At 40.1% G+C, this 26,039-nt stretch overlaps 2 protein-coding genes and 1 long non-coding RNA gene across 5 annotated transcripts in view; 1 reads left to right on the top strand and 2 right to left on the bottom strand.

Annotated features, from left to right (window-relative positions):
• Window positions 1-2,448, bottom strand: part of NEDD1 (NEDD1 gamma-tubulin ring complex targeting factor) — a 29,440-nt gene extending 26,992 nt beyond the window's left edge. For both annotated transcript variants that reach the window (XM_081878251.1, XM_081878250.1), the window contains exon 1: window positions 2,209-2,448. The gene's annotated coding sequence lies outside the window, so the exon portion shown is untranslated. The remainder of the gene's footprint in view (window positions 1-2,208) is intronic.
• A 2,068-nt stretch (window positions 2,449-4,516) lies between these two features.
• On the top strand, window positions 4,517-7,539 carry LOC309351036. The gene is made up of 2 exons (XR_014160672.1): window positions 4,517-6,478; window positions 6,511-7,539. It is a non-coding gene; the product is annotated as an uncharacterized lncRNA (long non-coding RNA).
• CFAP54 (cilia and flagella associated protein 54) overlaps window positions 6,738-26,039 on the bottom strand; it is a 109,403-nt gene continuing 90,101 nt past the window's right edge. For both annotated transcript variants that reach the window (XM_081878172.1, XM_081878171.1), the window contains 17 exons: window positions 25,624-25,720; window positions 25,198-25,348; window positions 24,275-24,432; window positions 23,219-23,404; window positions 21,474-21,600; window positions 20,267-20,422; window positions 19,933-20,041; window positions 18,946-19,057; window positions 17,657-17,749; window positions 16,573-16,714; window positions 14,923-15,105; window positions 13,698-13,906; window positions 13,190-13,372; window positions 12,461-12,567; window positions 11,678-11,831; window positions 8,800-8,877; window positions 6,738-7,688 (listed from right to left, as the gene is read on the bottom strand). In XM_081878172.1, coding sequence (XP_081734298.1) covers window positions 7,569-7,688; window positions 8,800-8,877; window positions 11,678-11,831; window positions 12,461-12,567; window positions 13,190-13,372; window positions 13,698-13,906; window positions 14,923-15,105; window positions 16,573-16,714; window positions 17,657-17,749; window positions 18,946-19,057; window positions 19,933-20,041; window positions 20,267-20,422; window positions 21,474-21,600; window positions 23,219-23,404; window positions 24,275-24,432; window positions 25,198-25,348; window positions 25,624-25,720 — 2,365 coding nt within the window. In that variant the 3' untranslated portion in view covers window positions 6,738-7,568. The remainder of the gene's footprint in view (window positions 7,689-8,799; window positions 8,878-11,677; window positions 11,832-12,460; window positions 12,568-13,189; window positions 13,373-13,697; window positions 13,907-14,922; window positions 15,106-16,572; window positions 16,715-17,656; window positions 17,750-18,945; window positions 19,058-19,932; window positions 20,042-20,266; window positions 20,423-21,473; window positions 21,601-23,218; window positions 23,405-24,274; window positions 24,433-25,197; window positions 25,349-25,623; window positions 25,721-26,039) is intronic.

A 26,039-nucleotide genomic window follows, 5' to 3' on the forward strand; every position in this document is an offset into this window, starting at 1 on the left:
TTTATTTAGTTTCTATTCTCCTCTTTACCACCAATGACCTTGGATGGTTTACATTTTTAAAAAACTACAAAACACAACATGAGAAATTAAAAAGAACTAAAATCCATACCAGAATGGGCAGCTGTGGCAGTTACCAAAAACAAGTGCACCCAAAAGCCTTGATGAAGAGGTATGTCTTCATCTGGCAGTGAACTCTATTCAAAAATGTAGGTGCCCTGCTACATTTATGATAGAAGAGTTCCATAGCTGAGGTACCACTATAGAAACAGACCTGTCACGAGCCACAGCCCAGTGTAGCACAGCTACTGCAGGATATATACTGAAGGGTATCTTATGTGGATCTGTCCTGTATCAATCTAATTTCCAGACTGTTAAATCTGTGTTTCAGTAAAAACAAAGAATTGCCAATTTCCAACAATAATTATTCAGGACAAGCCTGGAAAAAAATATGTTGGCAAATCACATTTGAATTCTGATGCCTGTCCCACTAAATTGTAAGGCAGCAGGCAAGTTCAGAAAGAAAATCCAGAAATTATCTGCTCCCCATGCACCTTATTATAGAATTTCTACCCGCTTGTATTGATTAAACAGATTCAAAGGAGCTTACAAATAACTTTTTTAATTGCATCAATACACAGTAAAAACAACCCAACATTTACTAAAACCAGTATATAGTAAGAATAAGAACTTCAGTTGAAAAGCATTAAACTGCTGTTGACATCCACCTTACATCAGGTGATATTAGGTCCCAAGGCACCAGCTGAAGACCAACAGCCTAGAGTTTATACATAGGGGTAGGAGCATTTATGAAGTTGCCATAGAATTGCTACTTACCACCAGTTAACAGATAATGGGAAATTGGTGTGTGGGTGTCCACATTCAATATGAGACTACAAATGCCCCTCCATTCACAAATGTGATTTTTGTGCGACAAAAAAATTGGATGGAGCAACACTTATGCTGCTGATGGGGGACAAGCTGCAATTTTTTTTCTTTTTTTTTTATTTTTTTCTTTTCCTTCTCCTCCTGCGATGAGGCTACATTTTAATATTTTAATGTTCCATTATTTTAATGTTGTATTTTATTTTTGTTTTTAAGTTGTAATCATTCTTCTTGTTTTTATTATTGTTTGAAAGCCGCTCTGAGCCCGGCCTTGGCTGGGGAGGGCGGGGTATAAATAAAAAATTATTATTATTATTATTATTATTATTAATGAACCTGCTTCCAACCTGCCTGCCTAGCTAGCTTCTTGCTCAGGGTCAAGCATTCAGTGGCAGTAACCTAGTTTATCCATTTGCCATAAGCAGGAGGGGAGAGTGCAGTTGCACTCAGGCCCTGCTTTCAGGCTTCCCATAAGCATCTGGTCCGCCACTGTGACAGCAAGATGCTGAAGTAGACAGGCCTTGGGCCTGATCCACCAGGGCTTTTTCTTATGCTAAGAAACAATTTGATTGATAGCCTATGCCCTTTTAAAAGTGTTGGGGAGGTAATGGGGTTGTTGTTTAAACCATTTTGATTATGTACTTTGTGGTTTTATATTCTGATTTCATCCTGTGAACCGCCCTGAAACCTGCAGGTACATATAGGGCAGTATACATCGGCTTCGTAAGAGACACTGTGGCAGTTCAAGAGCCGCTTCTGGTTACAGTGGTACCTCGGGTTAAGAACTTAATACATTCGGGAGGTCTGTTCTTAACCTGAAACTTATTAACCTGAAGCACCACTTTAGCTAATGGGGCCTCCACTGCTGCCGCACCACCGGAGCACAATTTCTGTTCTCATCCTGAAGCAAAGTTCTTAACCTGAGGTAATATTTCTGGGTTAGCGGAGTCTGTAATCTGAAGCGTATGTAACCTGAGGTACTACTGTACTTCCAAGGGCAGCAACCTGGGGCAAAGGAGAAGTGGCGGAGAAGGAGGAGGGCCAGACACCCCCACCCGGTGGCTCCCACCTCTCACTGGGGGCAGATAAAGCTGTTCCAGGTGGGTCAACCAGTTCAAAGGACAAAAGGTCCCTACACCCCTCAAGGCAAAACAAGCGCCCAATCCCAGCCAATCAGGGGCCTCTGTGTCCCAACAGGTGTCAAATCGCCGCCGAGGACCAGAGGGAGAACTCTGCCAGCTGTCAGGTAACCCGCCAGGGACCGCCCCCTCCACCCAAAACCCCACAAGAACAGACACCCCCCCCCCGCCGCCTCTCCTTCCTCACCTCCCCGCTCGGCCGGGACGCCCCGCGTTAAGTCTTTCTTTCTACCCCATGCGACTCATTTCCCCGGTCGCTGGGCAGAAGAAGAGCCCCAAACTTTCGAAGCAGCAGCCGCCGCTTTCGGTTTTCTTTATCTCGTGAGGCAAAAGCGGGCCGCTAGAAGCGCAGCTTCCGCGCTCCTTACAACTTAGCGGCCCGTCCCAACATCCACCGCGGGACTGGGCTCACTACCCCCCTCCCTCCGCCGCCGGTCAGCGAATTTCGTTTACGGCAGCCGAGGGAGGACAAAAGAGAGAAGGGGCCGCGTTCGCGTTGCCTGGTTGAAGGGGAGAGGAGGGAGGGAAGAGAGGGAGAAGGGGGCGGGGCTTCCATTCAAACCGAACCGTCGGCCAACGAAGTTGGTGAGGTCACGCGGCGGAGTGTGTTTGTTGTCGTCGTTTCGTCCCGCTGGTTTGAAAAGCGGCGTTGGTGTGACCAGGAGGGTGGCTCGGCCTGGGCTGCTCCCTGGAGACTTCGTGGAAAGCAGCAGGGCTGCGCTCTTCTGACGCGCTAGCAGGAGAATGCCAAAAGTTCATGCCATATATTAACATTTTATAATCGTTTCATGTTGGTGAAAAGATCCATCATGACGATGAGAGTTAAGTGAATTCGTATTGCGCGTCCGGTGCGTTGTTGTCAGGGCCCGGGATGTTCTCAAACTCAGTCAAGAACTTTCTTGAAAGCTTATGGAACCGTCAAAGGTGTTTGTACTTGGCTATGAATGGTGTTTTTTTAAAATTTATTTTGACAAGGCTTTAAAAAAAGCAACCACCAGGGCTGGATTATTTATTCCTGTAATACGGCATGGTGCCGCATATTTATTTTTCTCAAATTGAAAGAAGGGGGGGGGGTAAAATGTGATTTATATATGTGCAACAAAAATGATTGGGCATAGTGATCACATTAAAAGATAAGACTCAAGGGCATCCTGATCAAATTTGCAGATGACACCAAACTGGGAGGGGTGGCTAACACCCCAGAGGACAGGATCACACTTCAAAACGACCTTGACAGATTAGAGAACTGGGCCAAAGCAAACAAGATGAATTTTAACAGGGAGAAATGTAAAGTATTGCACTTGGGCAAAAAAAAATGAGAGGCACAAATACAAGATGGGTGACACCTGGCTTGAGAGCAGTACATGTGAAAAGGATCTAGGAGCCTTGGTTGACCACAAACTTGACATGAGCCAACAGTGTGATGCGGCAGCTAAAAAAGCCAATGAAATTCTGGGCTGCATCAATAGGAGTATAGCATCTATCAAGGGAAGTAATAGTGCCACTGTATTCTGCTCTGGTCAGACCTGGAGTACTGTGTCCAGTTCTGGGCACCACAGTTCAAGAAGGACACTGACAAACTGGAACATGTCCAGAGGAGGGCAACCAAAATGGCCTTGAAACGATGCCTTATGAGGAACGGCTAAGGGAGCTGGGCATGTTTAGCCTGGAGAAGAGGAGGTTAAGGGGTGATATGATAGCCATGTTCAAATATATAAAAGGATGTCACATAGAGGAGGGAGAAAGGTTGTTTTCTGCTGCTCCAGAGAAGCGGACACGGAGCAATGGTTCCAAACTACAAGAAAGAAGATTCCACCTAAACATTAGGAAGAACTTCCTGACAGTAAGAGCTGTTCGACAGTGGAATTTGCTGCCAAGGAGTGTGGTGGAGTCTCCTTCCTTGGAGTCTTTAAGCAGAGGCTTGACAACCATATGGCAGGAGTACTCTGATGGTGTTTCCTGCTTGGCAGGGGGTTGGACTCGATGGCCCTTGTGGTCTCTTCCAACTCTATGATTCTATGAAATTCATGAAGAATTGAGCTATTCGTAGCTACGAGCCAGTACGCTTCTGAATACCAGTTGCTAGGAATCGCAGGTGACTAGAGGGCTGTTGTTTCATTCAGGTCCTGCTTCTGAACTTCCCACAGGCATCTGGGTGGTCACTGAGAACAGAATGCTGGACTAGGTGGGGTCGAGAGCAGAGGTTTTTTCTCCATCCTCCTTTACAATGACTTCTATTTAGGTGTAAGAATTTGCTGCAGAATCCAAAACTACATCTGCTGAAAAACAGATTAACCTTATGTTTTGTAATGTGTGAATGGATGTTGTGCTGATCCTTGTCCTAAGCCATCTGGAACTAGGAATTTTACTGTGCCATCCTTGTAAGTCACAGAGTTCAACAGATCTTACCCTTAGGTAAGTTAGTATATGGTTGCAGCCTTTGATACCTTATTTTCCACATGGTCAAGCCTACAGGGGCTTGTTCCCTGTAGCAGCACAGCACTGAAGTTGAAGGCATCTCTCCCAGCCTACCTTTGGCCAGCCTGCCCAAGAGGAGAGGGATCTCTCTCTTTATTCTCCCTGCTTCTTCGCAGCACACCTTGCTAAAGACACTATTTTCCTGTCACCTCACACCCAATTATCCTGGCAACCTTCCAAATCCCCAATCTCTGTTCACAAGTTGGGGTTGGGGTGGGGAAGGACAGTTCTGTTGCATTGCCAATGGTCTTCAGTGGCCCTGTATTGTTTCTTAATCATAGAATTGTAGAGTTGGAAGGGACCCCAAGGGTTATTGGGTCCAATCTACTGGAATGCATCAATCCTGCCCACAGCTATCCCTGGGTGGGCTCAAAACACCAACCTTCTGGTTAACAGCCAGATGCACTGCCCCATTGGGCCCCAGTTTGGCCATGTCATTTTGCATAGGCTGGCTTAGGAATTCCTCTGCAGCTTGTATTTCTCCCTTCACCTAGGCCAAAGTATGTAAGTGTGCTGTGAGCTGGGTGGGCGGCATATGAATTTAGCTGTGATGATGGAGTTCCTCATAAACTAAAAAGAAAAAAAATGTTGGTGGCAGAGGAATTGGGGGAAAGGTATACTGGAGGCCTGCTGGCCACTTCTCTGGCAGGTCATTTGTGCATCTGCATCTAGACATGAATTGACTCACTTTGTGATTTCCAACTGAGCTTGTCAATTATTTTCTGCAGCCCTAATTTATAAGATATTTCTCAAATTCAATCTGAAAAATTCATCAGACATGAAATTTAACAAATCATGAATTATAATTAATAAAACATGAAAAGATATTTTGAAAATCTAGTTTCAGACATACAATTTATTTTATTGAATTGTTGCATAAGAACTTGCTTTTCTCCAACTTCCTTAGAGTAGTATTTTTTTCAGTGTATCCTTCTAGAACTTGAAACAAATTCTTAATCTCAGATGTTTGCTATGATGTTTGCTTCAGTTGCTATAGTTACAGCAGTATCAAAATCTCATCCTTACTATTTTTCAGCTGTGTTAAGAGGTGTTGAAAATTCTTACTTTATTAGAAATATCTTAAAAGCATAAGCTATTTAAAAATGTGGCAAGTGTCATATTAAATGTTTATTTTAATTGCCAGGTACCATGCAGATTGTTGTGCAAAGACAGTGATTCTAAAACAGATTTTAATTTAATTACGAATATATCCTTTAATCTGCTTTTCAAACTATGTTACTCATTTTAATTAAGATGCCTACTATGCCTCAAGCAGAACTTCAAAGTGCTTTAAAAATGAGCTTGTGCCTTTTTGCTTATGATACATAAACATCTATTGGAAAATCCTTCTCAAAAAGGGGAGTGGGTCTTTATTCTGCTGTGCTTTTTATCTTTGAACCAAATATACAATGCTTTTCTTTCCTTTTGCTGGAGGTTTTCTTGGAGAGCACCAGAAAAAGGATGAGGGAATTGCATTCATCTTTTAACTAAAGAGAGAGAGAACTAAGCCGCTTGCTACTTGTCTTAGGTATTTGGGTTGATAGTTCACTATCTATTCATCTATTCTGAATCTTCCAATATTCAGCTTCACTGGATGAAGGTTCTAGTATGTATTATGAGAAAAAGGAGATTTAGAATTGAGGGAGTCCTTATACATTCTTACCACCCTCCCAAACAGCTGAGTATATATGGGCTGGATATGTCATTTTCTTCCCTATGCAGCCACTGCTGCAGTAACTTCAGTAAGGATGGGAAACTCCAGTCCATGGACTTTATCTGGCCTACTAAACTTCCTAACCCAGCTCCAGACACTCTCCTTAAGCCATGCTCCCCACAAGGTCACACACCCTCACATGTCTCATTCTGCAGCGAGTTGGTCATGAAGGAACAGAATTCTTCCTTGGTCACCAGTTAACTTTGTTACTTCCCTATGCACAAGAAGACAAGGTGAGAAAGGGGGAAAGAGTGTGTGTGTGTGTGTGTGTGTGTGTGTGTGTGTGTGTGTGTTTAGAGAGAGAGAGCTGTGAGTGTATTTGAATGGGAGGGAGTGTGCTTTCGCCTTGCCCACTTCAAGCATGCATCTCCTGATCACTTTCACATGAGGGAATTTAGTGCTTTGGGGGAAAGTTCCCTACTCCAGCAAGCTTGCATGCCAAGAGAAAGGACTGTGGAGACCATTTACACATTTCTGACTTGCAAAATAAATACTATCAAAAGTGACAAGCTAAAATACAAGCATGATTTTAAAATAATTTTTAATATCTTTGTATTCAGTATTTTTAAACATTAGCAATACCTACAATGGAACTACAATGGTATGTGAAAGTAAGTAAAGCATTTAGGACTAGCATGTTGGTTAGTTTAGACTTTAATTGATAGTTGGATCTACTACTGAATTACAGAGTACAGCTCGGACATAGCACAATAAAAAGCTTGCATTATATCAGTAGCGCTCGAACATTCATGAATAACAACCAACTGCTGTTCATCATGGAAGCCTGCAAAATTTGAAAAGCAACAACCTCTACTGAAAGGCGGACATTCACTGAAAAAATGTCTTCAAATCCCAGAAGCTCATGTAAGAAAATCATTTCTGGTTCAATAATATCACTTCTAAGCAGTTAAGACAAATGTAAAAACCTACATTTAACTTACTAGGTAGCTTTGAGAGAAGGAATACTAACTGTTCCAACTATGGAGAGGATATAAAGTCTGGAAAAATACAGAAGCAAAAAAAAATCTTAATTTTCTATTAGAAGAACAACAAAAATGAAACATAAATCAGTTAGTGGAGTGTAAATTTTAAAATATTTTAAACCAAAAAGTTTACATAGTAAATTAAATCTGAACATAGATAACTTCTACTTAGAAGTCAAAAAGAACAACACCAAATGTATGTTTATTAAACTGCCTCAAATATTTTATCGATTCCAGAGAAGAATAGAGACCAATTCTTTATCTCATGGAATAGGGAATTTACAACTGGCTTCAGTATGACAGCATATTACTCTATAAACTGTCAACTCTGCATAGGTTGAATGAATGATAAAGTTACTCTCCAGTGTTTACTCAAGCGAGCAAAGACACTATCCAGTTGAAGACATTTCCTGCAATTATCACACACCCATTAGCTGGCTCAAATAATTTCCTTAAATTCTTTATTGATGGTAAAGTGATGTCAAATGGGATCTGCAAAAGAGAAAGCACAAACATGGAATAAACCAAAAAATCTTAATAGAATTAAGCTGAAATCCTATATAAACTTCAGTTAGAGCAAGTCACAATGAATTTAATTCATTCTGAGGAATGGGGGTACTCAAGGGAACATAGTACCAGCACCTCTTTTTTGTTGTTAAACAGTGTGGCACTTACTGTAACAACTTCATGGTGAGTACCAGCACCCATTTTTCAAGGAAAAAAAACACCGAGGGACTAACAGTGTGACCTGAGGCATGCTGAGAAGCCATTAAGGACTTGTGCCTGCTCTATGCTCTGACCATACATGTCCAATGGGGCCCCTATCCTGATTGGGGTCTGAGGCAGTAGTTTCTCTCATATATCGAGCCCTTCTAGTCTCTTTGGATAAGTCGTGCTGTTGCGGGGACTTGTGGTTTTTACTGGAGGCTCTAGTCCAAATGTGGCGTCCAAATGGTGCCATTTAGATGAGGGTATGTGGCCAGTGGGGCGAAAAGGCACAAGGGAGGCTGAAGCAGGCATGAAATCCACCATTGAGAGCATTGTGCCATGTGCATGCAAAGTGTGATGCAATACACTGACTCTCAGGTGAGCCAGAGGGATAAAAAATGGCCAAGGGTGCTAGCTGTTCAAGAGGAAGAAAAAGTGAAGCAATCTGAGGCAGCATGTGCCTTAGCAGTAGAGAAAGGGGGCTCCCTGCAATCTCCCACCCCAGTGCAGAAAACAAAAGTAATAAAAGCTTGCCACCAAGTCTTTCCCGGCTATCTACTTCCCACCTAGGGAAGGCTCTGAATTTTAGCAAGAAAAGATGAAGAGAGAAAGAAATGAGAAAGGGCTCATGGACCAACATAGCAGAGGGAGCAAGTAACAAGGGAGGACAAACAAGGTAAGAAGGGACAACACAATGTAACTATACAAAAAGACCTGAGGAGAGAGCAAAGAATGGGAGCAAATGGTGATCTGGCTGCACCGAACAAACGCAGAAGCAAACTGAATTTGAATGTGACCATATGTATTCATAAAAACTGATACCAGTGGAAAAAAATATGTTGAAAATGTTTGCATTTGGAAAAAAAGTTTTTTAAAAGAAATCTGAACAACATACCTCTGTGAGTGGTGGCGGCTCATGCGGGTCAACAGACAACAAGGCTCTTATTTCAGAGAAACACTGTTTGACCATTTCCTAATTGTAGCAAAGTGGGGGAATATAAATATTATTATATTGTATGCATTTAATCTATTATATTTGGTAGATTTTTATTTTTTATATACTGTAATTATGTACAAAACACAGTCACCATCATGCAAGGCTAATGCTGAAAACCACTGGGTTTATCTGGTGTCCTGTTGAATAGTTGAAAAAAACCTCATGGACTTTTTAAGTATTCAACAGGAACAGCTGAAAAACCTAGATGGGGAAGCAAACTTTCCTCTTTTCAAGCAGAATAACAGAAACAAACCAGGAGAGGCCTGGCAGGGCCCATCTTTTGCTATAAATGGTGCTCCTCACCATGTTGAGTGAAATCATTTTCAGCTGAAGAGATTATTCTCTGCCTCCCAAAATGAATTGGAAGGCAAACTGCAAACCTCATGCTCCACTGCCATCAATTCATGCCAGGGAGCATGGTATAGTTGCTCTCCCAAACAATAACCCCACAGAAACAGTTTAAAAGGCCGCCACCACAGGTTTAATTAGGCAAAGGCCCAATAGTGCTGTTGTGCTCAGGCCCTGCTTGCGGGATTCCTATGGGCATACAATAGGTATTGTAAGACCAGGATGTTGGACTACATGGGTCACTGGCCAGATCCAAATTATGGCAAAATGCAAGTTAGACTGTGAAATCTAAATGTTGCTGTGGAATCATCAACTTATATTTAAAGGATTGTACATATAATCTGGCAACTCAGTCCCAAATATTTGCATGGACATAGTTGACTGGAACACAGTCTGAGGAGCCCTATGGTTACACTGCTTCAGTGTCAAATCACCAGCCAAATTCTTAGTGCATCCTATCCAGATACTAGGATTATTTAGTTATGGGTGAAAATATGTGTGACACTCCATAAAAAAATCAAAATGGTCCTTTAAAAGCAGTGCTATCTGCCATTTAGACCTACTACACTATAGGATTGGTTGAAATATTTGTTATCCAAGCTACTAAAAAAACAGCTTTTCAATAATGAAAGCAGTGACTTGTTGTCTGTGCTGTCACAATATCCATCAGGTAAAATGCCACCACATGCATCATTAATCATTTATTAAAATAGATATTGAAGAAAAAGTGTCACATGATAAATGTCTCCTACTTTGAAAATAAATGTCTACTTTTTCCTTGGCATTCATCATGCAACTGTACTGGCAACACTTCACTCCACTGATGTTATCGCAAACAGATCACAAGGAAATTTCTAGACTTGTCTCTCTTGATTTTTTTTAAACAAAACTGAATATGGTTTTGCTAACAAAAAGTCTAAGAATTATGGCTGACAAAAAAATTAAAAACCATTTCCCATAAGCTCCTGCGGAGGGAAAGGGTCGTGGAGAAGTCTAGTTGCACCAGGAACTGATCTGACAATGGCAGATTGTTTGGCTCTGCCTATGAGTTCCAGTGGGAAGTGCTATCCCAATAATGTCTAGAGCAGGGGTCTGCAACCCGCAGCTCCGGAGCCACATGTGGCTCTTTCACACCTTTGCCGCAGCTCCGGGGCGGATACTAGCGAGGGGAGGAGACGCATTGTGCGCCCCGACACTCCCCACTGTGGCGGGCGCTGTACTGGCTGTGACGTCGCATGGGGGCGGTGCGTGCATTAGTCACACACCGTCCCGACGTCACCTTCCCGCCCACCCGCCCACTACACTGTAAGGGGCATGTACGCTGGTCACTGCATGGAAAGGGGGCATGTACGCTGGTCACTGTTTTGAAGGGGAGTGAATAACACACACACAAAAAAAGGTAACTTGTTAATTTAACATTTATTTCTATGAGGAGGAGTAATTCTGAGGGGTCAAACAAAGAAATAATAAAAAAGTGGCAAAAAAGTTATTTTTATAATGACGAGTTTTGCAGCTCCCAGTTTTTTTTCCTTCGGAAACAGGTCCAAGTGGCTCTTTTTGTCTTAAAGGTTGCAGACCCCTGGTCTAGAGGATTAGCATTCTGCAAAGGTACGTTCTGCCTCACTAACCTTTTAAGTGTTCTTTTACCATTTCAACACAACAAGCATGCAGACAGGAGTAATCTGGTAGGCACCAGTACCCAGGATTCGCTGGGGGAAGCCATGTGCTTAAAATATTTGGTGTGGATGTGTCCAAAGTATATCACCAAAGGCTTCTAATGAAATAAGGATCCATCGGATAAGAAAATGAATAGAAGTTCCAGTAAGAGGCACCATCCCAAAGGATGTGGAATGCCCTCTGGAAGACAGTCAGAATGTCCCCTCCCCACATCACAGTTCTTATCCAGATCAGGGAGCAGAAAGATGCTTTTTATAAAGAAAAAATATGGGTAATCCAAAGCATGTGAGGCAGGCATGCCTTTAATGTTACATGTAATTTTACTCTGAATAAGGCAAGCATCTTAGGAGCAACCTCTTTTGAAGTAGTTTTCAGCAACTACGTTGCTTTCTAACAATTATTAGTTTAGCTGCCTTTGTCAGAAAGAATTGTTGTTGTTGTTTAGTCATAATGGTCCCTTAAAACATAGTGCTCACATCAGGGTTACTCCCAAGTATGGGGGAATTTGGAAACGTAGCATATTGCCTGTATTATATGTTTTAGCAATTCCCCTATAGAAAAGGAAGAAGCAAATGGAAGATGGTTAAAATGTATGGTAGGAAAGGTTAATTCTGCCTTGTAGTGAATGGAAGTTATTGCAATTGCCATGTGCAGTTACTCTTCATAACTTCACAGCATCACAAAATACAAATAAATGCCACACTCATTGATTGTTGTAGGAGTGCTTCCTGAATTATCAATTTTTATATACCCTGGTTTTTTCATCAAGTGGCACCTTTGCCACGGTTTTCGATGAACTTGAATGTCTCTCTGTTTCACTTTCTAATTGAGAAGTCTTCACAGTTTGCATTAACATTTCAATTTGTAGCTTAAGATCAGACAGCTTTTCACGTACAGCAATAACACTAAAAAAAAGAAAAAAAATGTTAACACAATACAATTGCACTATAAATACAGTGGTACCTTGGGTTAAGAACTCAATTCGTTCCGGAGGTCCGTTCTTAACCTGAAACTGTTCTTAACCTGAGGTACCACTTTAGCTAATGGGGCCTCCCACTGCCGCCGTGCCGCTGTGCGCGTGATTTTTGTTCTCATCCTGAAGCAAAGTTCTTAACCCGAGGTACTATTTCTGGGTTAGCAGAGTCTGAAACCTGAAGCGTCCGTAACCCGAGGTACCACTGTACTGTATACATACAAAGGAAAATATACTTCCTTGGGTAATAAAAATAAATTCTTTACTAAGATGGTTTTCTTTGCTTCCCTTTATGCATAATTATAGCAGTGTTTTTGTATGGCACTGGTTGACAGAAATGGGGAGGGGGGGGAGAGAGAGATGGTGACAAACAATCTAGAAGGCATGGACTGGACCTCTTGCTCACTGAACTTCTCAGAAGGAGAATAAAAGAGGAAGGGGGAGGTTTTGGAGGAGAATAAGTGGAAGGCAATATTTTAACACAAACTACCCAGAGCATGCACAAAAACATGTTCTTTCACATACAATATAACATGCAGCAAAATTAATACATTAAGTTACCTGTTCAGTGGGATCCACAAATAACCACAGTACACATTGGCTGAATTGAAAGACTTGATGTTGGTAATTTTGACTGCTTTTGTATTATAAGCATAGACAAACAAAACCTACACAAAGGAAAGATATATAATAGAAATAGGTATAGAAATAACACCTCGATTAGATGTTTATTATCCTTGTAGAAATGCCATTTAGATTAGTCCATAGATGGACACACTATATGTTTGTAAGCTAAAAACCAAAGAAAATGTATTTGTAGAACTGATACCTTATTCTCCACCCAGCAGATTGCTTTGCTATACTTCTGGCTGAATAACAGAATGTAGAAAATCTTATCTAACTTATGAAGCCCCCTGCATCAAACATCTTCTCTACTTTAGTTCTGTAGGTTGCTTAAGACACACCTTTCTACATAGGCCTTTGGATCCTTGTGAGAGTGTGAACAGTTTGATTTACTTTAACAGTCTGCTAGAAGTATTTTCTTGTGTTGGGTTTACTATATAACTAATTCAGCAGGAGACCAATCCTTAACCAAGGGAATGAGATAAATTAAAGAATCCCACATTTACTTAAAATGGTTTAGCTTTTTTGTATTTTTATTCTAAATCAATCAGTGTTTGATTTAATTATAAAGGAATGCAGCATCAGGCACAACCCACAGCCTTACTTTACTCCATGTAAGGAGTTCATGCTTTAAGTTCAAAGAGAGCACCAATTTTGTAATCTTACCATAGTTTCCCCTTCTTTCAATGACCTTTCCAAAGATGGAAGGTACCACTGCACACAGAGTTCCCTGATGGGAGTACTGGTTGCCTTGTTGTCTGAATGAATGTCCATCTCAGAGCTACAAGCAAGGCTGGCAGGTAATTTCCATGATGTTTGTCTTTTTGGTAACAGTGCTCCTGAGAGTGACTAAAATTATAATAATTAAGCATAAGTTTATCTTTGTTCAAGTTTTCCTCCCAATATAAAACTTGTTTGAAAAACCATACACATTTGTTTACTCAGAAGAAGCCAAGCAAAAATTCCACAATATGTCTGATTTCTGAAGAGCTTTCCTCATGGCAGGAAAATGAATGGGCCTTTTCTGAGTATCACTAATGTTGGTAATCACTCGTGGTTTTTATTATTCTGTATTATTTTGATTGTAAGACGTCTTTAATATTTCATAGGAAGGGGCCATAAATACAGAAAGTAAATGCTTAAAAATATATTTTAAGTACTATTAACAAATTACCTTTCCAAGCACAGTCATACTATAGCAAGGTTTTTCAAAACCATATAGCTGTTTCGGAGGTTCTTGAAGGCAGCAGCCAGAATATATAAGCAGATAGATTTTTAAGAATGAATGCAATTCTGCTAAGCGCAGGGTAACTGTTGTGTCAAACACTGAAGTGAACAGCACATCTTCTTTAGCAAATAAGCCCGCACCTGCTTTTGGAACAGCTGCAACGAAAAGATAATTCATGACTATTTCTACTCCAATTCATAATACACACACATTATAAACACTAAACAAACGAATCATGATCTTATTATTCGTAGTATCATTTTTATCTCTCTGCATTTCTCCACTCTGCATCATTTTCTTTCTTAAGCTGTGGACCAAATGATGTCAAACAAGCAAGCCATTGTTCGTTTCTGTATGTCTCAAAAATCCATACTGTTATATGCAGCAACCACCACTGCTACTACTATTCATTGTTTTCTGAACCAGGACATTTCAGATATCACTAGTTCGTACTAACTCCAGTAAAAAAGTTTGTCATATAGATCTGTTACGAAATTAATATGGTTACTGACAGGCTAGGCACCAGGCTTTCCGGGACCTTTGATCAGGGAACTGTTCCACACTCCAGGCATTTTAAGAATACTCATGTTTGGGGTGGGACCAGGCCTACTTTTTCTTATAGGAACATAAGAAGCTGCCTTACCCTGATTGAGACCATTGGTCCACCTAGTTCAGTAGTGTCTACATCGGGGTAGACCGAGATGCCCCTCCCACCATTACACTGTATAATATTAAAGAGATGGATGTAGGGTGACGGTCAATACTAAGGTAAAAGCAATTGTATACTCATTGGAATAATAGCATTACTTATATAGCTACATATTGCATTGTATTATAAGTGCCTTTTTCTTTCACTTTATTGTTCCACTGAAAATTTTCAATAATATATATATATATATATATATGCAGGTTTTGGTGTCCTCGGGTGTCTTCCCGTGTAAAAGTTGGGGTGTCTAGGCGACGTTTCGTCGCCTAGACACCCGAGGACACCAAAACCTGCATTCCTGTACCCGTGAAAATCTACGAAAGCATATATATATATATATATATATATATATATATATATACTAAATACCATGATTAAAAGCAATACGGAAATAATTCCAGAAAAACAGTTGTCTGTGCACAACACACTAAGACAATAGTCTTCCTAAAAAGAAATACTTCCTACCAAGCATGGGGCTCAAGTTCAAGTGCCTGGTTAAGTAAGTATTGTAGCGAATTACATGGACCCAGGGTATCTTCAATTTGCACTGAACGTCTTCAAGAGGAGCGCTTTCAGCGCCATCACTTTCTGCTTTATCTTCATGCGGCAAAGTCATCACGGGAACTTTGTAGCAAACATCATATCCTTCTGGAAAACAAAATACATGTTACACAATTCTAGTTCTCAATAATACACACCAAAAACCTGACATCAATTAGTTGCTGTTTTTTAAGTTCCACATTGTGCACAGTTTAAAACAAAATAAATTGAAACCAACTGTAAGACAATGGAGCCCCATCAAGACATTTCTAGTTATTGTGGGTTTATTGTTGATTATTACTTAATTAATAACAGTGCAATCAGTGTGCATGGAACAAAAAATCCTCTAAATACTTCAATACAAATATATATGGGGGGGATCTGGTTTCCCTTCACATGTTAACACCATGATCAATATCAATTTCAAAGTCAAATACCAATTTTAAGTGGTGAAATATTTGGTCTTAGTAGCCTCTTATAACAAGCCCATATTTTAAACCAGTTGAAAATTGGAAAATTTCTCATTTGCTTTGTTTTATTTATATTATCTACCCATTGTACTTTAGATCTTTTCTGAAGTTTGATGATCCATTAATTACTACAGTGTGCAATGTAATAGCACTCCTAAACCAATGAGGGATTTGTACGGACCAGTTTATTACCTGTAGGAATGCATCAAAACATAATGAAACCCCTAACTAATTTTCTTCCATTGGCTAATGACCCCGAGAACTTTTTGCTTTCCCTTGTAATAAGTGATTTGGTAATCTCTGTTTCAGATGATTACTTTAATCCACTCTGCATATGTCTTGGAACAGACACTTGTTTGATCATGCTCTCTCTGTGTCAAACTCTACTCAGCTGTGTGTTCATTTCAACCCCTATACTGTGATTGTTTTATTCCTCCTCCTAACTGCAGCAGAAACCAGAAATAGAGCTAAAAGGCGCTAATTTATGAATTCATCAATCACAGATTAGGGCACAGGATGCTGTGCCAAGAGAGGCTCAAAAGCACTCAGCAGTAGCTGGTGCATACTATTTTTAGCTAGGCACTGGTTTACACATTACACACCTTGACACTTCACTGCCACATAGTACTCTATACCTCACAACCTGAGATACGGGTGGTGAGTTTATTGACTATCGCTTGGCTTAACAGTACCATGTTGCCACATAGCATGCACACAGGAAACACACCTGCCCATTCTGGGACACTGTCTCCCATATTACTATCCAGCCTGCCTCCTCTGCTTGGTCCCTGATTGAACAGAGGGAGCAGGTTGGAGAGACATTTTGCAGCAGCCTGGTGTGATGACTGTGTGCTCATCTACAGGGAGAGAGAAAAACAGTTCTGCTATTTATTTTGGCATTTGTACCTCACTTTTGTATGATAACTCATACTTAATGTCTTATGGAGTATGGTGATCCCTTTTTGTGCAGGTGCTGTTCTTGTGGTATATGTGAAAGTAGATATTTTAAAAATACACCTGCCAAATTTGCCATCTTCGTATGGCTTTTTTCAGTCACTCAATAACATACATTCTGTAGAATAACACAAGGCTAACAGACAAATACCAGACAAAAAGTCCTTGTAGGAAGAACTGAGGTCCAGCAGAGCAAATTCCGGCATGTTTTCTTGAGCTCTCTGTCTCATGTGATACAATTTAACAGGCTTCTTTCCAATTAATTGCTGTGAAGTCAGAATAGCTTCACTGACCTAGAATCAAGATGTATTTGATCAGATTTAACTCATTGTAATATGTACTAGCTTTAAAACTGTAAATCAGAAAATTAGCAGTAAAAGCAAATACACTATATATATAATATATAATATAAATGGCTGTAGAAATGTTCTATGTCATTGTCACTGATAATTTAATTATTATACAAGCAATTTCGAATCAAGACATATCGACCTACATCACACAGGTGCCTAACTACATGACAGACAGGCGTGCATACATATAAGGCACTTAACCAAAAGCAAGCAATGCAACTGTAGGGTAATTTTGTTCCTTCTTTACTGCCTTTAACCTCCTAGGTGCATTTGCACGAGCATAAAACCTCTCAATCTAGGCCCATACAGTGTATTAATCTGCTAACGACTATTTCCATTACTGCCAGAGTCTTATGGCATTCTAGGTATGGGAAATAACTGCTTCTGGGTTCCCTGTTATTTTCATGAATAAATTTATTTTTATATGCACTTTACCTTAGTATGTGCATTTTGCTACTCATTGCTTGGCTGGTGAACTGCATTTCCAAATTCAGAAGAGGGCAAATTTTGGGGAATCACTATGAGTTAAGGAGATCCACCTTTAAACTGAACTCAGTCTCATTTATCCTCCCTCCCAGGGAGCCATGAGATACTTAAAAATTGAAGTCCCCTCACTCATTTATAATTACAATTTGAAATCAGCATTCATGGTCATATTACTGAAATTAATTGTTGCTCTTGCTCAAGTTTTTGCCATTTCCCAAAAATACAAAAGATATTAACTAATATTGAAAGAATGGAGGATTACACTGAAAATTGTTAAGTGTTGCCATCATCACCCTATCGTTCTTCCTTCCTATAATGTAAACTGTAGAATGTTTGGTTTTTTCTCTGCAGGAGGTCAAAGAAATATAAGTAAGATTACAGAAATAAGCCCCAAACCTGTGCAGCAGCTCGTATTGCAATCCAGGCCTGCACCCTGTACATTTCCAGGGCTGTAATTTCCTCCGAACTAACACGATGTCTGCTGACAGCCTAAATTTAACACAAGTTCAAATTTAGGGGGGGTTGGGGGGGAGGGAAATCAATATATTATGGGAAAGCATTTTTAAACAACACAATATACTGTAAAAACTTCTGGAACGTCATGAAGAAAAAAATATTCTTATTTCTTTATGGTGCTGTCCTATGCATGTTGACTCCAAAGTAAACCCCAATGAGTGCAATGAGAATTACTCCCTGGCAAGTGGATATAAGATCTTACACTGCAATCTCTCTATCGTGAATGAAATAGCTATTCTGATGGCTTGTTTTGGAGGTATAAACTTGGTACAGCAGCTACATGCAAAAGAGGACAGAACTCCTGCATCATTAATGATTGTGAAGAAGAGGGAATTTCTGTTTGCATGAAAAGCTACACCTCCTGGCATTTCCTCTAATACCCTTGGCCCCTTAAAATTTGTGCATTAAAAAAAAAGAAAAGCAGGTAGAGTAAATGGCATGCCAGGTCTAAACATGTGCACCTGAAGAATAGAAGTATTACAGTACTTTATAATCCAGTTATTTCTTTTGTGGTGACAGTGAGAAAAAAGGGGAGATAGGAGTGATATATGCTCAAAGAAGACGGTATCAGTTTCTTTATTCAGAAAAACATGACAACAAGGCGGCTAAAATGAATGAAGATAAAAAACAAAGGTTGTTGTTCCCATATGATAAAACTACAACACTTCTAAATTCTGTGCATAGCTACAGAGAATCAAAGCTGAAACATTTGACTTAGTTGCTTAATTCATGGAAAATTACTGGGGGTCCAAAATAGGAGAGGTCCTTCAGTGTTCAGGAATTTAAACAGTCTTTCATTGTTTTTGAGACTGTTTTTTACCACAATTAAGAAACAGTTGTTATAATAAAGGACTAGTATAACTACAAAAGTACTTCATTGGGGTTTGGACGTAGTGATTCAATAGATCTGATTGCTAAACTCCACAAGACAAGCAAGAGATTGCAGGGGTCAACATAGCTGTCATAGTTCATTGGGAATAAATGTTTGACAAATTCATGCAAAAGAAAAAGCTTGATCTATCCCCACTTACCTGGGAACAAGCCTCATTAAATTCAATAGGACTTACTTTGATATGGTTAGAGCGCTGTCAGGGGCCATGTTCAGGCATTTTTTGTGAACTAAAGCTACTGTATGCACATGCCTTTAGTCGAAGACAAATGGTACATACCCTTGGTTTAAATGTTCTTCCCTTCAGTGAACCAGAAGTTGGAGATTCCTCCTTGTTTGTAATTAAATAAAAATATAGCAATGCTACCTCCATGTATGATTTTCTTATCAATCTGCAAAGCAAACAAACAAGCCCACAAAGCTTGTAACATAACTTTACACAAATCATTAGTGAAACGAAGTGGCTAGGTTGTGCTCTGGCAACAAGCAAATGGAAGCCGGGGCATGACATTTTGCATGTCACCACAATGCAGGAGAAACACCCACACAATGCACTTCAATGTATCCACACTACACTAAATGCAATCTTAAATTGGATTTTTTTTCCCTTTACCACATTATCAGTGGATTAGGAAAATCCAAATTAAATGGAGGGCAAGTGAGGACTGCCTCTTGGATGAGAACAGTGGCACATGGATGACACAAATAAACAAACATGCACACCTGTGATGCATGAAATCCACTTTGAGCCTCTGTGTGTAAACACCCTTACATCCAAGAAACCTGACATTCCATTTAGTTCATGAATAAACCTTCCTTAGGATTTGCACATAGCATGCCGAGCAATTCAAGATGTACCCTTGCTATGTTGGGAAATTGTCTGTGTATTTGGTGGGAAATCCAGACATTCAGATCATTAACCAACATTTTTTTTTAAAAAAAACCATGCCTCTCTGAGACCACAGCTCAGCAACGCACACAAGGGCTCCAGATGTGCATCAGAGCTGGTGGATCAGAACACAATTTACAAGTTGCACTGTAGAAAAAGGGCATCCGTCCTAGGCATCCTTACTTGGGGTGAGTACTGAATCCACTTCGAGGGGGTTTTCCTACAATCAAGTGGTATATAAATTTTGTAAAATAAATAAGAGGCCTGGCTTCTAAGTAAGGGGGGGCAGGGTATCTGTTAGCCTTTATTTTACTAGAAAAGGACAATGAAAACACCAATTCAAAACACACAGGTAAAAGAATTTGAACAGCTGCTTACCCATAATTTTGGTAACTACCAAGACTTAACTTTATGGCATCCAGCAAACTCTCAACAGCTACTGTTGATTTATTAACACCCATACAATCAATTTGTCGTTCTATCTTCCCTAAATAGAAAAAAGAGACACACAAATTAATCTGACCAGCTAATGCAGAAAATGCTCAATAGCAATGTTTTGCAACCAGGCGGCATATGAAGATATCGGGGGGGGGCACCTATTTTTTCTTTCTTTAAAAAAAGAACAATATAATGCCCTCTAAGGCCCCTATGTACAATGTATATGACACAGGCATGGGAATACTGTGGGGATATGAGCTGCATATTATCGTACCTTTCCGAAAAAGAAGTTCTGCTTCCAGATCAAACTCTCGTCTCACTGAAGCAGCACATAGGTCCAGTGCTGTTTCTGTATGCCGGAGGGCTTTTACCCATTGGAACTCAGATTGTGGTTTAGACATGCAAGATAATTCTAGAGTCAATGTATGCGCTAGAAATCAAGAAACAGAAATCAAGAAATACTTGCAAGAAAGTGTTACCCAAGGAAGAACAAAAATCAAATATTGTGAAAAATAAAATACATTCCATTTTCTTTTTAAAAAAATTAAGAGCCAAAAAATTATGTCCGAGTAGCTGACATCAAAAATTAAACATGCTGTGAATGTCACTATATATCTCAATATTTTGAGATATCTCACATTAGCACTAAATTGACTGCAGATATATTTATAGTTCTATATGTGAGCATATGCAAGGCAGCTGAAAAAGGCAAGTTATAGTAAATGCAATATTTAGATGACAACAAACCAATAAACCTAACTACAAGTTCTCATTTGAAGAGCAGTAATCCTAGACATCCTAGATCAGGGTTGCGCGACCTCAGCCTTCTAGATGTTTTGAGACTACAATTCCCATGATCCCTGTCCACTGGTCTTGCTAGCTAGGGATCATGGGAGTTGTAGGCCAAAAACATCTGGAGGGCCAAGGTTGAGGAAGCCTGTCCTAGACTAAACTGTGACAGCCAACAAAAACAGAACTGTATACAGTGGTGCCTCGCAAGACGAAATTAATTCGTTCCGCGAGTTTTTTCGTCTTGCGATTTTTTCGTCTTGTGAAGCACGGACTTTGGAAAAGCTTCAAAAATCACCAAAGTCTTCAAAAACCTCAAAAAAGGCTACCACATCGCGTGCTATGAGTTGCTCCTCGAAGTGAATGCACGGTTTTAAGAAAAAGGAAACAAACTTGCAAGACAAAGGAAACAAACTTGCAAGACGTTTCCGTCTTGCGAAGCAAGCCCATAGGGAAATCCGTCTTGTGAAGCAACTCAAAAAACGAAAAACTTTCGTTTTGCGAGTTTTTCATCTTTCGAGGCATTCATCTTGCGAGGTACCACTGTATATTCCTAACCTAGTCTCATTATTTAAGTATAGCCAACAATAACTATAGTAACTGAAATATAACTGAAATATATTGTAGTACCTGGATATCAGATGTGCTTTATAAATAATAAAATGTTTTGTAGGACACTTAAATTTCCTTACCAATTCTCAGTTTGACTTTTGCCAGTAATCTGATATGTGGCAGGTATATGTTTTTCAAAGGCTCCAGTAGAGTTGTCAGTGTAGGATCAGCTGTAGGTTTTTCAAGTAATTGTCCCAAAATATATAACTGTTGAAAAGTGTGATTTAGTAATGAAAATTTGCTATTCCCATTACTCTTATACAAACAGATCCCTGCAATTGTCAGTTATTAGGTCTTTTGCATTCAGAGATTTCAGAGTTATTAAGGATTGTGCTGCTGGAGCAAATGCTCCATTCATGTCAGGAACGGGTGTCGGGAGCAGGTCAGCAGTAACTCACACAGCATCAGAGAAGTTAACTCTTTATTCAAAGAAAAAGACAGCTAAGGAGGCCAGGCCTAATGAGCACAGAAACTCTACCCAGTAGATCTTGCCCCAAAGAGGCAGTTGTGAGGACTGAAGTTCTCCACCTTCCCACAGTTCCCTAAGTCTCCTTCTCCACCATGTTCTTCCCAAGCAATTTATGACTTCATCATCTTGCCTTTCTTTGCTTCACCCTCTTCATACATCTTCTGGTTCTGGGAGACCAGGTGGGAGGGGAGCTGGTCACACCAGGAGAGGGAGACCCCCTGGCTTCTTCAGCAGCCTGCCTCATCTCTACTTCCTGCCCCCCCTCCTCTCCAGCCCCCACTTCTGCCTCTGCTTCTGGACTGCTCTCTGCCACAGATTCTTCCTGCTCTCTAAACCCTGTTACCTCTTCAGCTTCCGACACCTCCTTCTAGTCTGCTCCCTCTTCCCCCTCTGACCACTCATTGCCATCCCGCCACCAGTCCCCTGGCTCTGAGTCTTCTTCCCTTGGGGATTCCACAGCTGGTGCCCCTCACTACTCTTCTGCATCCAGCCAGTCTATGACAGTTCATTGCAAGCTAGTAAAGGAATACGGATTTAAGTCAGGGTGGAGAATCCTATGCGGCAAACTGAACAATGATGTGAAATGAAGATTGTTGGGACCTCACAGGGCTTGCAAAGAGTCCTGGCTGGTGCTTTGAAGTGTTGCTGATCAGCAAGCTTGATGTCACCACCCATCAGTTTACAGTGACTTCATGCCTACTTTCCCACTGGAAGCTCAGTGACACAGCCAATCCAACAGGCTTGAACTCACTGCCTATCAGCTGATGAGCAATGACTGCAAGCCTACATTCTGAAGAGAACAGCTGGGATCCAAAAATGTTGGATTCATACCAATAGTAGCCTTCTCTCATCTAAACTGAGCCTATTAAATCCCAGGGAGCTGAGTCAAAATTGACTCCATTCTTTGCCCCGTGGCATTTGACATTGCTTCCTACATGATCACATTTTAAGAGCCAAGCTACACCTGACACTAAATGCATCTTGTATCTAATGTGCATGCATGGTGTAGAAATTTAACTCATTTCTCACCTGCTGTCTTCCTAATGAATCTAATATTTTTATTGGGAAAGAGGAAATCCTTCGCTGGGATTTTTCTCAGAACTATAGCAAGGGAAGAAAGAGCTAAATTCCCTCGCACACTGAGAGTTAAATTCCCACTTAATAACCAACACCCACCTCACATTTAATACCACACATAGTGTGGCACTAAAGACAGCTGGAGTTGTTGTTTTTACCCCTAGAACTTCAGCATGGTCTTTCCATATTGCATGGACTTGTGTATACCTTTACACCATAATAAGACAGTAAACTCTATGACAAATTTAAACTAGCATTAAATCATCAGAATGCACTCACCTGTTGGACAACAATTGTGTGTGCCATAATTAATACATCCATTTGATCAGTTTTAGATGTCTGATTATCTGAATCCTCCCCTGCTTGTGTTTTCATTATGTCAGTCAGCAGAAGCATACTCTGCACTAGTGTTAAAGAAGCTGGTGGAGAAATCAGAGTCTTTTCTTCAAGTAACCTGATTACAGTCTATAAAAACATAACAGAATACATTCATGTGCAGTTACAGTCTAGCGGAGTGTTTCTCAAATGTTTCTCAAAAGGCGGAGGAAACACAAACCAAGGAGATGCAGCAAAATTAAATGAAAATCTAGGATGTCAAGGAAAGACAAGCTGGGAAGTCTTCATATGATAGGACGTGACTAGAGATGTTCTATGGTTGTAATAGGTACCTACTATTCTATTAGATGTTGTAAAAGGTAAAGGGACCCCTGACCATTAGGTCCAGTCGTGGCCGACTTTGGGGTTGCAGTGTTCATCTCGCTTTATTGGCTGAGGGAGCTGGCGTACAGCTTCCGGGTCATGTGGCCAGCATGACCAAGCCGCTTCTGGCAAACCAGAGCAGCGCATGGAAATGCCGTTTACCTTCCCGCTGGAGCGGTACCTATTTATCTACTTGCACTTTGGCATGCTTTCAAACTGCTAGGTTGGCAGGAGCAGGAACCGAGCAACGGGAGCTCACCCCGTCGCGGGGATTCGAACCGCCAACCTTCTGATCGGCAAGTCCTAGGCTCTGTGGTTTAACCCACAGCGCCACCCGTGTCCCTATTAGATGTTGTACTAGTTGTTTAAAAGAGGTGATAATAAAAACTAGAATGACACAGCAAAGGAAACAAATCCATGGAATGGAAAAATGCAAAAAATAAAATAAAAAATTCTATGGATCTAACTTAGTCATGTTTATTACTTTCAATGGGTCTATTCTGAATAACAATTAGTTGGACACCACACTTTATATTAAGACACTAACTAAAATAAATCCATGAATTGTGTCAGAAGTAATGTTTTTTACACCAATTTTACTGGGAAAGAATTCACAAATCAGTTTTGAGTCCAAACCTGTAAACAACACTTAATGTCAGCCACTGGTTTTCCTTCTTGCAGGCCAAGCATAACAGCTTGCATTGTAATTTCGGCAAGTGTCTCAACATCATTGAATTCCTCCGCTTCCATTTGTACTTCACCAATCAGACTTGAGCACTCCTTCAATTCATTTTCTCAAATAAGCAGAAATGCACCTCCATCAGTACACACATTATTTTCCCAAACAGCAGCACATACAATTTTCAATTATCGTAATATTGACAAATAATAATGGAACATTTAATATGTTAATAATATAACATTTCAAGCATGCATATTAGCATCTATTGTTTTTTTACTCAAAGATATTGACAAACATGATCAAGATCCTGTGAGCATTGCATTGCCTTCACTATAGTGATTTAGCACAGATGTAGTGCTGCCTGATTGTACTAAAATGTACTAAAAGGAAGGCCACATCTGCTTTTAGTAATGCAGCTTTATATACAGTGCATGCAAGATGCAGCTGGAGTTGAGTGCTACCTAAGTAGGAAGAACCTATTTGAACGATGTCATAATCACAGTAAAAGTGTTTGGGCAAGTAGGACAAAACATCTTGGTGAATTATGTTAAGGAATGCAGTTAATTCTCCATGAGTCAGCAGACGATTCATTCTGCAGAATGCAGCTGCAGGCATCCTGTGACTCTCTTATCTGTGTTACTGGGCAGATTTGGCAAGTAACTGTGTATAAAAGGGCTCAGGTTACAGCATGCTAAGTGGGTTGCAGTAGGAGATTGCAGAAATTGTTGAAGGCTATCTGGTGGAACTGTAGATTCGAGTGAAGAATCTGTGAAGAGATTCTCTTTTCTGTGGTTAGCTGAACCACTTGACTGAGCTTCCACAGAGCATACACCCAACACCCCAACAAATTAACAGTAGTTTAAAGGTCAAATACTACCTTTCATAGTTTCAATGCCTCGCGCCTGTGCTGTCATTGCAGTCACTAATGCCAAACGACATCTCAGCCATATATGTATATTCATATGTTTTCGTGCTGTTACATTGTGAAGCAGATTGGAATCTTCAACATAAATTATATCACCATTTATCTAAAAGACATGGTGCATTGCTCAATTCTTCTATTGTAGAATAATTTATCATTAATGTACAGAAAAATGTAAAGTAATCTAGTACATATATTGAGTTATTTATGAAAACAATTGTTCTGCTTCTAGTTAAATGGGTTGCAATACACAATAGACATGTATTAATCTAAAAGGATCACATATGCTTTCCAGAGTTGGCTATAACTTTAAGGCACTTTTATTTTTTTAGCTCTGTGTGACTTATCATCATAAACTTGTCAAGATATTTTGACACATACCTCTATTTTTCTCTCTGGTTTTTTAATTGAATCAAGTGATTTCTTGAAAATTGTTGCATCTTGAAGAAGTTTTATTGCAGAAAAGGCCAAAGCAGCACTGTGATAAGCAAACATATCATTAAACATTTAAGAAGTTTAAGTATTTCCTATTTTAAAGCAATAGTTCTGGTACCCACATCAGCTGCCATCAATTTAGTTTGTATTCATGGGGAAACATAGTATAAACCACAGGAGTTTTTAACAGAAATAGCTAACATTTTGCTGCTTTGTTGTTTGCCACCCTGGGTTCTTTAGGGGGAAGCCTGAGAGAAATTTAATAAAATAAATTTTAAAAGTTGAATTTGATAGCATTTTGGTCACTGTTCACAATCAGTACATCAACAATTGGTTCATCATCACCAGATTCTGAGTGCTAC

The sequence above is a fragment of the Podarcis erhardii genome (assembly GCF_964252035.2).
Source record: "Podarcis erhardii genome assembly, chromosome: 10".
Classification (NCBI taxonomy): Eukaryota; Metazoa; Chordata; class Lepidosauria; order Squamata; family Lacertidae; genus Podarcis; species Podarcis erhardii.